Raw genomic sequence first — 16,026 nt, 5'->3', positions numbered from 1 at the left:
GTTTAATGATGGAATAGATATGATAGATTAAAATAATGTTTCAATTAAAAAAATAGATAATTATTAATTTATCCTTGCATAGAAATATGATATAAATTTAAATATAAGTAATGAAAATTATATTGAAATAAAATTGTTTTTATCATTTATAATAAAAAAATTAAAATTGTGTTGTTGTTGTTATCAAATCCTAATTCTGTAATATCAGATTCTTATCAGAGAAATAGGGGGGATGGGGGGAGGGGAACGGAGTTTGATTAAGACTTGTAAATGTTTGATAAAACAATGAAATATATATTTTATAAATAAAAAAATTACGTACAGTACCTATGATATTGTTGGTATTATTCCCATTCCCTTAGCACCTTCATAATATGTAATATATTAAATTAAGTGTAAATTACCAAAGTAAAACTCCTAATCTGATTGGAGAATACCGGTACCATAAGTATTTTATGTAAGTTTTTTCTTATTATAAGCCTTGATACATGGCTGCAACACGACTAAGACATTGAAAAGAACTTGATAGATTGAATTGAGCAGATTTGATTAAGAGATATTCGATTGGTGAACCAAAAACTATATTTAGGCCACAAAGAAGAAGCAGAGTGATGTCCTTGTATTGACAACTTGGTATCAATGTTGTCATAAGTTGTTCTCTAACATCACATGGATCCTTATTCTCTATCTAAGGTATACATGTACATCTCAAAAGTTCTATTTACAAACTGTGGAAATTAGAAATCATTCTATGCAGAAAATTTCTGTATGCATTCCAATCGTTCGCATAATTATCCTACAGTAAAGTACTGATCTTCCCTCGCTGTCAAATGGATTCAAATCCACATAGCCAGACCTGTTTATAATCCATCTATCAAATGGATTCTATAGTGCAACGAGTTCCTTTGACTACTTTTACTTATCATGTATGTCTGCAGGCAGAATACAGATAATGGTAAAATAAGAAGATTGTTCCCCATAAAAGCTGGCTCAAATGCAGTAAATTAGTTGAAGGACAAAATGTGAATGCAGTTCCTTGCATGTTTTCACCTTGATAACTTATGTGGACCATTTGAAAACCTTTTATAACGTAAATTACTAAGTAAAACATCAATTCTAATCAAAGAACAATATCAGATAAACTTGAACTGCATCTAAGTTTTGTCTTTGGTTAATAGGTGAAGAGATATGAATATTGAATATACCTTACGCGGTGCCTTCTTGTCGTAAAGGCTGAGCTTCAGCATGAACTACGTTATTTTGCTGGTCCAGTGGCATGTATTGTGACATGATAGCCATGATCTCGGAATCCATGTAAGACTACAAAAAAAGAGACACGTAAACTAATGTAGTGATTGGTGATAATTTGGATTTCCAATTTAACACGAACTGTGTAACATTATCTGTAGTTGAGAATGAATTAGGCTTACCCGGAGCCTATATTTGTAGAACACGTAACCAGCTAGACCAGCGCCCAAAACAACTGCTATGACCACAAAGGCAAGGAACCGTCCAAATCGTGATCCACTTCTTTCTGCGTGAGACAGATAGCAAAATTCTAATCATAAACAAACTGAATTTTCTTTAGAAAACATTAGTTATGGTGGTGGGATCACAAATTGACAGTAGTAATAATAGCAAAGTAACAGATGGGCTTTAATATCTTACCAATACAGACATCTTGTTCCTTTATATATAGAAGATTTCCCTTGCATTTACAATCGTAACCACCCCAAGTGTTCTTGCAGCTGCAGCCATCACACTGACAAGCACTTCTTTCCTTACATTCGTCAACATCTGAATAAGATCAAAACACGTTTTTAGGTAGATTTGTATATTTAAAATATTGATCGTACGAAGAAAAGAACATTTGCTTAATTGCTTGCCACAGTAAAATCAAATGTTACCTTCGCATTTATAACCATCCCCAACAAACCCAACCGGGCATTGACAACCATTCGCCTTAGAGTCCTTCATTTATACAGAAGGGAATTCAGTTAGCCAAGAGGGATGTGAAGGAAAGTGGTCGAATAAGTCTTTCAATAATCAGAAGATAAAATGAAAGTTAGGCTATGCAGTACTGAACTGAGCAAGCTGAGAAAGTAAGTCCGTTTTTAGTTTCTGACCAACAACCACCATTGTTTATAGAACACCTTGCAGGTCCAAAAGCTGTCATATAAGGAAAAGAATATAAACCTCAGAAACGTCATGAATCAGAACATATAACTGTCGAATACAGAAACAAAACAATTGCCTCTTAATATGGACCCTACTACGACTTTTTTAGTAGTTTGGTCATTCTAAATATACATTAACTCATCTGTAGTATTTGAATATTTTATTAATTTATTCCTAGCAGCCATAGGCACCGACACACAAGACTCTCCAAAGAGAAACAGAGATGACTGGCTTGAATAAATCAATTCTAGCAATATTGAAATGGGGCTTTTAATCTCTGGCTCCCATAGCCATCTTGTTGTATGAGAAAAGAGAAACGAATATTTTGATATTCTAAAATAATTTTTTAGATTGAAAAATGCATACCTTCACATGTAGTATAGCCATCACCCTTATACTGAACACCGTTCACAACAGGGCACTCGCAAACTCTTCCCCTGAATGTGTCCTGAATAAAAGTATAAAGGCTAAGTTTGTAGTCAATCATAAGCAGACACACATGGCTACCATACATCATTTCCAATGATTCTAACTTTGGGGAAGGGAGACCGTAACAGCAATTCCTTATTTTATACCTTGCAAGCAGTTATGTTAGCCTTTTTGTCTTCCCAGCATCCTCCATTTCTTTCAAGACACTCATTAGTCTCAACATCTGGTAAACTCAAACCAGGATGTATAATTTAGATATTACACACTAGACTTTTAGAACTAGAACAGTCAATCATCAGTGAAATTCATATAATAAGATATCAAGCACGCTAACCTCCACTTAAACAAACTGAAGGTTCAGTAGTCTCCTTAAACCCAGAACATACAGCCTTCAGTACAGCAGTTCTCTCCAATTTTCCTTTAGACGAGATGAATATAATATTCAGAAATCAGATATATCAGGTATGTTCATACAAAGGATAGTTGAAGTTGACATACAACACAAGCATCCTCTACATTACACCAATAACAAATTAAGACATTTAATAACCAATCAACTAAAATAAAAAGCATAGAGCCCATAATATACAAGCAAGAGATAAAGGAATGCAATAAGATCACACAGAAGAACAAAACTACATTAGAGAGCACTAAAGAAGTTCTAAACTACACCAATCTGCCTCGAGTGAGAAAGAAAACCAAGTTTTTCAATAACGTAAAGGCAGAGTCAAAACCCTAAATTTATAAACAAGAATTAGGTTGACATCCCGTATCAAATTCAAATCTTCCGTGAGTCTAAACTAGTTTTCGGATAAGGAAACATGTCCTTTTGCGTTAACAGAAAAATGTTCTCCATTTACGTCTCGGGAGATGATCACTATGGTTGATGCTCTAGTTTTAGACAGAAGCATTGCATAGTTAAAATTCAAGGAGCTTTTTAGTGGCCCAGCCAGGGAAATATGTAGAACCAAAAGTCATAAAATGTAGAGAGTAAGAGCATTTTTTCTGGACCCTTAAAACAGGATTTTGATATCCAAATTCAATAAAAGAATGCATAGGTCACTCATACATTATTGAAGATCAGTAAAAGCATGACTTGTTCAATTTACTTGATTTCATGTAGGGATTTAAGTAACTAACCTCTATACTGGACATTGTTTAAAACCAATGTTGGCAAAATGGTGATATCACCACGAGATCCTCTACCGATCTGAATATCACAAATGAAACACAAGTACATCAATTGTTGAATTATGTAATCGTCTGGATTTGGTACTTCATTTTATACTGGAGCCTTTTTTATGACAGCTATAACACTTTTTTCTTTAATTTTTCTAAAGACATAGCAATAAATATTAAAATGTGACCTGGACTTGTTGCTCATTCTTTAGCACTTCATTCTCCACATCTGCTTCAGGATCACCCATGCATTTTTTAATTTTCTCCATAGGCAGATCTGTAGCATTAAGATTTAACTTTCACAATAAAAGAGAAAACAATTTATTTGACTCAACAGCATCAAATAGTAATATTTACCCAATGACTTCATCACTTCCTCAGCACAATCTTTGCTGTATCTTTTCTCCTTCATAGAACATCTGATATGGAAATCTGTCACATAATCCCACCAGACCCATGAACGGTTGCTCTCATTGGCAACCCTATGGACACACAGCTGCCTCAAATTTTCATACACCACATCCTTTCCTTCATATCCCTCTCCAAAATCCTTCTCTGGATCCGGGGCACAATATCTCCCATGGTTTATACACTGCGATTTACACTGACTGCTAAGAATGAAGGGCGGTGGACAAAACCACGTTATATAGTGTGGTGTGAACAAGGTGTAGCCACCCCTCTCAAGAATCTGAGCATGACCTTTAAAACTCTTCACGAAATTCATCTGTTCCTCACAACGAGCTCCACATTCATCATTGCTGTTGGTCCAAAACTCATACTCAACTCTGTTATCAGGGTGAGGTACTGATTCTCTCCAGTCAATTCTCAGCAAAACTTCATCTTTGTTCTTCAAAGCGTCCTTCAACGAATCACCAAAGGATTTTTCTATCAGAGCTGATGGAATCACAATCTTCTCGATGTATCCATCAGCATCAGAGCTCTCCTCCGGAGAATCCATGGTTATAAGAGACTCATCAATGCTGTCAGTCACCAAAACTGCTGCAGCACCAGCTAGTTGTGCATGCCAAACCTTCAAGGCAAAATAACACTCTACAAGTGCAAATAAATTTCCCAGTAAGCATCACAAATATGGATAGTAAGAATAATAATAGAAAAGGATTATTGAAGCTCCCATTAAATGCTTCTGAGCCATGTTCTTTTGTTGCCTTAAGGATTCATTAAAAGAAACATCCAAGAATCTGTTTATAAGAGCTTATTTATAGTTTACACGGACCTATCATAAGACAAGTACTTGTGTAAACATTTGGAATAAAATTACGTAAGTTAAAAATCAATTTTATGGGAAATTAATATAAGAGACTCTTTGTAAGTTAGTTTATTATTTTATATATGAATTAATTTTAACATATAAAATTAGTTTACTTCATTTTTCTTTCATATTTTGTTATATTAATAAGTATTTTGGAAGAAATTCATCCAAACACGAACGAATTCTCTAGGATAACTCCCCAATTTTTTTTTCCTCTGGTATATAAACAGTTTATACAAAGTGAACTTACGTGATAAGCGCTTAATTAAGCCACTTATCCGAACTGGAAAAGAAAGCCAAATTAAGAAGAAACAATGACTAGACTAACTGTCAAAATAAGAAACAGCAGGACTTCATTTCTCTTCATATTTCACTAAAAGATAAGAAACTCAATAAAAAGAGAAAATATAACAAGAAAAAAGAACAGGACCAATTAACAGATAAACCTATTCCATAGTAGAACCAACGTATAAACTATCAACGAACATAACTAGTTTCAGAACACACCATACAAATAAAAAAGGATCATGTAACAGTAAACTAACACACCGTGAATGAAACATGAAGCGCACACGATGAACGAATCAAAGTCAACGAAGACAAAACAGAAGAAACTGATAGATGCACATATAGATTGATAGATATATATATAGATAGATACCTCCACGATCAAGAAGAACAATAGTAGGACGATAGGACTGAAGTTTGAAGGGCTTATCTCCGTCGAAGACCTGACAACCGTGCGAGCCTTTGGCTGGATACACCACAGAGCCAACGATGAATCCTCCGTAGTCAGGAAGGCCAAAGTTACCGATGGCGCCGTCACGTTTCGTCCGCATCTTGTGCGGCGAAAGAACAGTTATGCTGCTCTTCTCCACCACAAACCGCGCGTCGACAAGAATCAGCCACGCCGCAAACAGAGTGACGGCCGCAGCCGCAGCAACGCACAGTTTCATGGTTAATTTGCGTTGGTGATGTTAGTGAAGAAGTGAAGAAGAAGAAGAAGAAGAAGAAGAAGAAGAAGGAGAAGGAGTGTGGTTGAAGATTGTGTAACTGTCTGGGTCGTACCGGTGAAAAGTTTTGCTTAGAGAGAGAGAAAGAGAGAGAGCTGTGTGTCGTTTAATGGTGCGGAGGTTTGCGTTTCGCAATCAAACGGTGACGTAAAGCGAGGGTAAACGACAGGTGAAAGGAAGGGGAGGTGGTGGACGGAGTCAGGGGAGCTACCTCTACAGTAAGACACGCGCGAGCGCGCCAACACAACATACACTTCCTTTTTTTCTTTTTCTTTTTCTTTTTGTTTTGTTACGTGAATCAGAATTTATATATCTTTACTCCATGGAGGGAAAGTCTTTGTCGCCTTTTATTTTTAATTAATACAAATTATTAACAAAGTATATAAATTTCTATTTATTTTATATGTTTGTCTGAAGTGTTTTTATTTTAAAAATAAACTATTAGTAAAAAAACTTTTTATCTTTTTTATATTTATTAAAATATAGGAATGTTTATTTTAAATTTAACCGAACTTGTTCGATGTCATTGCCGTAAAAAAGTAAATTTATAAAGTATGCTTAAGCAATCTTAACTGACTTCTGAATAAGTTTTTTATTAAAAGAATATGAAAGTCTTTATTTTTATGTGATTTTCTTTTCTGTTGACTTAACAACTAGCTAATTATATAATAAAAAAATTATCAACTTTTGAGTGTGAAACAAAAGTTAGTTATTGACAAAGTCAATAAATATTTCAAAATATGATATAGAAAAAAAATGGAAATACACTTAACAAGTAAATAGAAATGCAAATATCTTATATAAATAAAAAAGTTTCATTAGTTGTTAGTCTAAGTTGTTTTGCCTTACACTATCTTGTTTAATTCTAGTTGAATCTAATTCATGGAATATTAAAATCAATGTAGCATAAGATGACAACGATGAATTCAATGATAAACTTTGTGTAGATTAATGTGAGGCAATGAATGTGTATGGATGTTAACGAGTATATTCTTTTTTTTAGAGTGTTGATTTCTTACATCTACGAAAAAAAAAACATTTTTAACAATTTAAAATAATAATATATTAATCATATATATTTCTTTTAATTTAAATTTTTTAATACACATTATTGTTTTATTAAAGTGGGTTGTTAAAATAATATTTTTTTAAGAGTCTCACTATTTTTATTTAGTGGACTGAGTCTAGGGTGACAATGAAGTATTATGGGTCTTTTTATATAGTTCAATGTCTTTTCAATTTCATGGAATCTCTTAAATAGACATGAAGACATAAATTTTCTGACTGAAAAACGTGAACAAAAATATTAAATAAGCTTAGTTTTTAATTTTTTAAATACTTATATATATATATATATATATATATATATATATATATATATATATATATATTATTTTCTTTATGTGTTATGTCTTATGTGCCAAAAATAAAAATTTTATTACAAAATTGTTAATGGTACCTTTTCTTATGCTAAAAAAGTTACCTAGAAAGTACAAAACAAGAACAATAAACTTTTGACACTTATGAAATTGCAAGGAACATGAGGCAATTAGGGTTACTTGGGTCAAGTCAATGAAAAAATATAATAAAATAGAAAAAGATAAAAGTTTAATTTTTAGGGTTCATATGCAAGTCTTTTGGTCAATGTGGAAAACAATGATGCAGAAAAGCCCACCTTAGAAGGCACGTTAAGTGCTTCCAGGGCTAATGATATTGTTCATAAGCTGACACTTACAATCTTGAAAATTATTTATAATTTTTTGGTGTATGACATTGCATCTACTTTGTATTTATGTAAAATATAAAAAGCGTCTATTAACAAAATTAAAAAAAAAGAATAAAATTATACACGGAAAATATAAGTAAAAGAATTTAAACTTTATAAACAATAGAAAATGACAAGTTGATTCTTTAAGAAAAAGTATATTAAGTTACTATATTGCTAAGAAAATGAACTACAATTTATTGTGTATATGTTGGGTTAGCAAATTACATGTTAAGTATACTTAAGATACTATTAAGTTGGTTTAAATAAAAAATAAAAAATAGATTTGCAGAAGACCATTATACAAGTTAACATGACTCTTTTCCGTTCTTCAAAATTTAGGATTTAGGTTTACACAGTAGTCATAAATAATATCCTACTTCTACGGTGGGGGAAATATTTAATACAATTACCCAAAAATAAAATTTATATATATATATATAAACTTAAATATTAGTCAACAAGAACTCTGCTGAAATTAATCATATATATAGCCTGAATTAAACCAAACTTTTACAAATTTGATCGAAATTATATATATGATTGAATAAAAATCAAGCTTGATTTATATTGTTTTTAGTTTCAAAATAATTTTGTGTTTCTAACTTAAAACCAGTTATCAATAAACGGATTTAAAAATCACTATATATTAGTTCTAGTAAAATTCTTTTATATTAATGTAATTAAAAAGTTAAATAAAATTCATATTATATCTCTCATAATATGATACATTATTTTGAAGGTCATCACGTGATAATCTAATAAAAAACTTAATTAGTTCTGATATTTTTTATATAAATATAATGTGGCTATTTTTTATGTCAATGTTGTGATTCATGAATCCTAGTAACAAAGACAAAAGTTACAACTTAGTTCATGTATTGATTTCGAGGACGTGGAATTGATTCTTTAGTTTAAACCCTCATTTGGTTCTCTGTGTCAATCTCAAGTGAGTTATCGCTTTTTTTTTTGTCTCAATCGGGTCCATAAACTTGTTAAAATGAGCCAATTGAGTCCAAATATTTGAAAAATTAATTCAATTAAGCCCTTTCCGTTAAGTTTGTACATACGGCGTTTAATAGATGTTGAGCTGTAATTTTTTTTTATGAAGTGGCATTATGTATTAAATTAAATTAGTGATATGTTGTCCAATAATAATTTTATGTAGATGTTTAAAATTTTTATATTTATCATTACCCAAGACTGAAACAAGAAGTAGAGATTGTGAAAACCTCACTGATCGCCGCCTCTTCTCTTCCGATACCCCTGACCTCGACTGTTGGAAAGATTTCTCGGTTGGATCTCGCCGGCGAAGTGTTCCATGTGCGCCTCACCAATCCCTCCCTTTCTTCCTCCAGTCTCCTCCGTGTCCCCGAGCCCCTTGTCTTCGTCGCTGTTGGTTCTCAATAATGGAGAAAAGTTGAATGCTTGGGTTGATTATGAAGGTGGGCCTAAGATGATGGAAGTTAGGTTATCTTTTAAACTTGAATCAACTGGAACTATAGCAAGTTCCATTATAAGAACAATTTAGAAAATTGATTCTTTATTATGATTTTTGTGTGAGATATATGAAGAGGGTCTCATATGCATAGGAATGGTTATCTCATAGAACAAATCATTGAGGCCACCATTTCCAATTCAGAATCTCTTCAGAATATAAATAGCAAACTCAATAATATTATTGAAGATATAACCACACTCTTATTCCCTCTATCTTTCCATTCTGCTTCCTCTATCCCCCAATTCTCTCTCCCATGAATTTTTTATTGGATCCTGATATTTCAACAACAAATTTTAACAATTTTTTGACAATGGGCCACATGTCATTGCTTTATTGGTTTGTTTGAATTTGTTTTCAGAAAAATATTTGAAATCAACCCATCATAAGCCACCACGTCTGTGTTGTCAAAAAAATTGTTAAAAAAGAGTTGTTAAAGAAGACATTTCCTTTTTTATTCCACCATTGGCAGCAAGCTCGTAAAGATGTTCTTATTTCATTCACTCTTGCTGTGAAGAAGATGGGAATGGGGAACTACGTTATCCACGTATTTAAATCATTATAACTTAGTTAATTTTCTGTGCACCACGTCATCACAGGCAAACGACGTTACTGATAAATTAACGATGAGAGCTTAATTGGCTTATTTTAACAAGTTTATGGACCGGATTGAAACCGAAAAAAAAACGATGACCCACTTGAGATTGACACACAAATACGAGAACCAAATAAGAGTTTAAACCTTGATTCTTTAAACCACAAAATCAATTCTCCGACATCAAATATGTGCAAAATGCAGTACGAGAATCGATTATACAAATGAAAGAATTGATTATGTGATGTAAATGGTTGGAAAATACACAAGGAGAGATTCTCCTCTTTCATTTGAATGTGCATTATCTATTCCCCTGTTCATCAGTGAGAATCGATTCGGTCGTTGTGGAGAATCAATTCTGTTTTATCATTTTGCACCAACAATAAAATCTTGTCTTTGTTACTCCTTGGTTGGCGTTTTTGTGAGGTGAGTAGAAAAAAAATTGTAACTATACAAACGAAAATATAAATTATATGTTTAATATAATGGCCCATCCAAAAAATTGTTATAATAACAACTTTCTGGATTGACTGCATTTTTTCTCTCACGTATTATAAATTTATGATTTTAGTTTTTCAGGTTTTAATTATGTTGATTAGAGTGTTAGATCTTTTTTAATGTATAATTTTAAGTAAATTTTAATTGCATCAAGCTCCACACTAAACAGAAAAATAATATAATATGAATTAAAAGTAATATCTGCTTCACCCATGTTAAAGTAGAAGAATTAAAAGAAACAAATCAAATTATTTAATCTACGTTCTCCATACCCGGTAGTTAGGTCTGAATCCATATTTTAGCAAATGAAACCTGAGAACTGGTGGCTAGAGGATTTTCTGACAATCACATTGTACACAAAAGAATCAAGCATATTATACATCCAGTCCCGACCCCTTTTTTCTGCACGTTCATCAGGAAATTATCAGTCAGTCGAGAAACTGAATCACATGTTTTAATGTTAATTTGAAAACATCAATTACTCTTTAAACATTAGTGGTCCACAACATCTTACAAAATCAGGTAACGGGGCACATTTTCAAAACATAAATTGGGTTTGAACCAATTTTGAATTGTCTTCCCACATTAGGACTGAAGTGGTGGAAAAAATGTTTTCAACTTTGTTTGAAAACATAAATTGGTTGTCAACCAGTTTTTATAATGTAAATATGTTTTTATGTTATGTAAAAAACCTTTAAAACAGAATTGCCTTATGACATAATTTCACTATTGCACAATCACTTTTATAAAAGAGAGTGAATTTGAACTTATGCTTAGTTTAACTATATCTAGACCAATGGGAAAAAGTAGAGGTTCAGCAGAATGTCAACCCAACAACATGCATGAACAAGGTTCTATGATGACCATCATTCGTAAAATGTTTAGGCCTATATAGCAAATAACATTGTCAGAATTTTTGCAGTCCCTGTGGTCGATTGGGTTGGCAATGTCACTATCCAGTTCCCAGGAAAAAGGCCTTGCGACAGTATTAAGCTACATTAGCCAATCTTTCTTTGGGTTTGGGACAAATCTGAGACTGATAAAAGGGAAGATCTTTGATTCATAATCCAAAATGATTAGAAGGTCTCTGGGATAGGTAGGTATCTTACTCTGAAGTTTTATTAACTAATTACCTATATGTCATCCGAAATTAAACCTACGTACCTTTCACCAACTTTTTGTCAATTGTTTACCTATAGTATTCTGATGAATAAAACATCATATAACCCCATACCATCAAATTTTTTAATATATGTATTGTCCATGGAGCATGAGTCCACCGACACCAACTTACAACTTTAAAAAGCCTCCAAAGATTTAATGAGAAAGTATTGCCAGTCAGACTTCCTAATCTAAATTCGAGTCAACTGCTTCTTTAGAACTTGATTTGAAAGCAGAAATGGCAACATATATGGAATCAAAGGGAAAAAAAAGGATTCTTACAAATTTTGCTCTTGCTGAAGAATCACAAAGGAAAAGAACTTCAAGTTGTGCCTTTTCACGTGTGACTCCAGAGTATCTGGAAGCAGGGATGGTCACTACCAAAATCGAGGTTTATAGGAGTGGTGTTGTTGGAATTGATCAAGGGTAAAGATTCTGTTGCTCTACAAGATGGAAGAGAAACAATCCTTCATATACAGATAGTAAACCTCACTGGAAAGAGGTAAAATAAAAGTAAATAACATTTCACAATTTCAGCTAACTAAACTTCACAAATCAAATACATTACAGCAACTAGCTTCTACTAGAGCTTATTACTTGCTTCTTAGTTCTAGCTTCAGAGCAACATACGCATTACAAGAAATAACTTCTATTTGGAACTCAAACATACAAATTATAAAAAATCTGCATAACAATCTTCACTTTTTGTGCTAATTGAAATAATATGTATTTATAAAATAACACATTCAATCTACTAATACAGCCAGGCAATAACCAGTTGGGAAAGAAATTTCAACCCCCTTCACGAACAACCAGAGCCCAAATCGGAAACTTTAACGCCTCCAAATACTTCTCCGTCGGAATACCTGGAGCTAATGACATAAACTCTCAACCTTGCTTGAGATTTTGGCTTCACATGAAGGATTGTGAGTTCGCAAAAGGGATTAAGGATTCACTTAAGGGATTGCATTCATGCAATGTGTTAGGATTTTGAATTAACGGCAGTTACAGAACAGGCATTCAACTAAATTTGGTGGGTAGCAAGCTTCGAGGGTAATTGGACAACGAGCTCCATCCATCAACAAAATGGAAAAATTAGGGATTCATATTAAGATAAAGGAACTACGTCACCTCAAGTATATTAAATACATATATTTTCTTTTAAATTAAAATTTCCAAATCAACACTAAAAAAATTATGTATATGCTATTATATCAAGAGAATATATCTGTATGTGAGATTTTATTTTTTAATCTTACCCTTTAATAACTAGATTCTAAAATTTAAATAGTTATTTATAATAAAAAATAGTTTCTAACTTTATCTTTTAATAGTTATTTTTTAATTTAAATAATTATTTATAATAAAAACTATTTATATAACAAAAAATTATACAAATTATTTATCTATATAGTTTTATACTATTATATATAGGATTAAATATGTTTTTAGTCCCTAAACTATTGGTCTTCTGGTTTTCGTCCCTCTTTCAAAGTAAGGTACAATTTGGTCCTCATTCTTTTCGAAACGTTTGTTTTAGTCCTCGAAATTTTTGGTTTTAGTCCTCATTTGTTGCTAAATGAGGACCAAATTTTTAAACGAACGTTTCGAAAAGAATGACGACCAAATTGTACCTTATTTTGAAAGATGGACGAAAACCAGAAACGGCCAATAGTTTAAGAACTAAAAACATATTTAACCCTTATATATAAAAAATTCACATTTTTTTAATTTAACTGTTCTTATTTAACCATTTTTTAAAAAATTTAACTACTTTTTAAAATGAAATAAATATAAATCAATTACAAAATAAATAAAAGTTATCTATAACTAAAAATTAAAAATGATTTATACTAATTTTTATAATTATAATTTCATATTTTTTTGTTATCCTAAGAAAAACACATAATGTGTTTACACTAATTTTAGATAATAATAATATAAATTAATATAAAACTAAAACACGTTTATTTTATAATGTAATAATAATAATATAAATTAATATATTTCATATTATGACTCAAAATATTATTTAAAGTTAAACATATTTTTTAGTTTTTAACTTTAATTTTAATATGAAATTTATTTATGTTTTAAACTGGTCACAAGCTTAAATAATGAATATATTCATTTTAAGTCAATTACATCTTTTAAATTTATATTTGAGTTATTTAAACAGTTTAACTATTATTACTTTAATATTAATCAAAAATACTATTTAAGATGTTAAAAACAATTAACACCATTAAATTAAAAGAAATACATTAATTTAATTTTAAGTTTAAATACAAAAATATATTAAAATTTACAAAATAAAAGAGTTTCAATTTCATGTCAAAGTCAGCCAAGTATTAAACTATTTATCCATATTATTTAATGAAAACAGTATTAACTTAACATGGACAATCTTGTTAACCATTCTCATAATCAAAATTAAATAATAATTTAAAATAGTGTCCCTTCATCTCTCTTTATCCAATATAACGGTTTTCTTAAATAAAATAATGGCAAATTAAATTACAAATTAATCAAAATCGGCAAATTCACATAATATTTTATATTTTATTATATTTTTATTCTTAATATAGGTTAGGTGGATGTAAAGGAAGAAAAACAAATATATCCTTTTACAATTTTTAAGTTATTACAAATAATTTTAAATTTATTTTGCTTATTTTTTTAAGTGGATAGTCTTTTATCAATGTTCTTTTTCGGAAGATATTTTTTTCTTCTATTTTCATGGTGAGCTAAACTCTGCTATTAATTAATGATGTTTTAGGAAGATTAAATTCATACCATTTATGATATTTAACCATTTGGAACCGAAGAGAATAAAATCTCACATTTACTGTACTTAAAAGATTTAATTAGCACAATTAGAATCCAAATGATAAAATTCACACAATGACAATTTCCCAAGGATCAAAATGCAGATAAGTCTAACTTTATTTTTACTAGTTATGTGAAATACAATTGTGTTTTTATCAATTTTTTATACATAATATATCAAAACTAAATTAAATTAATTTATTCTTCAAGAAGCATAAAAAACACAGTTAAATTCACTTGATTTATCACTAAGTTGAATGACTTAAATAATAAACGAAAAATAGTTATTTAATTATTTTTAACTAAAATATATTCTACTCCAACAGAATTAAATAGTTTTTTATTTATACAAAACAAAACAAAAACAATGTTTGATTTAAAAATAAAAATCATTTCCAATTTTATTGGTAAATAAAAAGTCTTCTAGTTTTGAAAAATAACCAGCCATTATATACTGTGACGAAGTGGATCATATATAGAATATTATGGAACTGCTAGAATAATTATACAGAGAATACAAAAAATTTATGCACAAAAATATACTAACTTTTTGTGCCACGAAAATCTGCAGCATTTACTAGTATTTTGTATTTATTGGTTATTAAAGTATTAATTAATTGAATGCTTTAATTAGAGTGTGTGATTATGATAAGGTTTGCCGATAAATTTATTAATTAGCATACTTTTAACTTATTAAAAAAATTAAACAACATTATCAAAAGCCAAATGACGTATATCAACAAAAGTTAAAATACAAGTCAATAAACGAATTAATATATACCAAAAATAAGAAGTAAATATTTAATAAATATAGAATAGTGATATCACGAAACACATAAACTAACTAGTGTAAGATTATTTAAATTTAGTTAAAAATGATATATATACAATTGAATTGAACACTAAAATAACATCGTTATAGGTTGCTCGATTATCTATTTATTGTGAAACTAATTTTTGATTTTTACGTGGTTTAGAAACACTACGTTGTCACTTTTTAAATGAGATCAACATCTATTTTCTAATAACTATCTATTTTCTAAGAACTATGGTTGTGAATAGCACATTAACTCATTTGAACAAATATTAAAATTAACAGTGATATTAAATTTAGTAAAAAAAAGTATATATAATTTCAATGTTAAATTAAATTATTGTTTTTAATATTTTTATTTTTAGCTGTGTTATTTTCAAGTTCAAATTAATATTACTTATACTTTATTTTTTTATTTAACTTATATATATTATTGTGATGAAGAAACAAAAAAATAAAATGAACATTTTCAATAAATAAAAAAGGTGTTATACTTTCAATAAAATCTTTTAAACAACAATTTAGAAATACTAATATCCATTATCCTTAAAAAGACATTATTCATGACGGATCATGATTACCATTTTGATATGATTTATTTCTACTAATCATATATACATTTTAATAGCCATGAATCAATTTTGTTAATTTAATTCCTATTTCCAAAAATACAATTTCTGGGTATGATTACAATAAAGGAAATCTACGTTAAGATATTCGGAAACACTAAATGGTGAAAAGTGGTGGAGCCCTTCGCTTTGCGTGAACACTATAAATTCAAAACCATTGGGAAACAG

At 30.3% G+C, this 16,026-nt stretch overlaps 1 protein-coding gene and 1 long non-coding RNA gene across 2 annotated transcripts; both read right to left on the bottom strand.

The window, feature by feature from the left end:
- Positions 1-511: 511 nt before the first annotated feature.
- LOC124838894 (vacuolar-sorting receptor 6-like) lies at positions 512-6,360 on the bottom strand. The gene is made up of 13 exons (XM_088105781.1): positions 5,718-6,360; positions 4,144-4,836; positions 3,975-4,063; positions 3,748-3,817; positions 2,942-3,025; positions 2,754-2,830; positions 2,545-2,626; positions 2,087-2,169; positions 1,908-1,971; positions 1,669-1,797; positions 1,431-1,534; positions 1,206-1,320; positions 512-932 (listed from the first exon to the last, which is right to left on the bottom strand). Exons 1-12 carry the CDS (start codon positions 6,010-6,012, stop codon positions 1,207-1,209), a joined length of 1,884 nt encoding a protein of 627 aa, XP_087961907.1. The 5' UTR covers positions 6,013-6,360; the 3' UTR covers positions 512-932; position 1,206.
- A 4,227-nt stretch (positions 6,361-10,587) lies between these two features.
- On the bottom strand, positions 10,588-12,695 carry LOC148203223 (uncharacterized). Its single transcript, XR_015784260.1, has 2 exons — positions 11,869-12,695; positions 10,588-10,827 (listed from the first exon to the last, which is right to left on the bottom strand). It is a non-coding gene; the product is annotated as an uncharacterized LOC148203223 (long non-coding RNA).
- Between the last annotated feature and the right edge of the window lie 3,331 nt (positions 12,696-16,026).

This window comes from Vigna umbellata, chromosome 2 (assembly GCF_029865625.1).
Source record: "Vigna umbellata cultivar VRB3 chromosome 2, Vumbellata_1.0, whole genome shotgun sequence".
Taxonomy (NCBI): domain Eukaryota; kingdom Viridiplantae; phylum Streptophyta; class Magnoliopsida; order Fabales; family Fabaceae; genus Vigna; species Vigna umbellata.
Note: the sequence above shows the minus strand (reverse complement) of the source record. Positions and strands in the feature narration are given on the sequence as shown.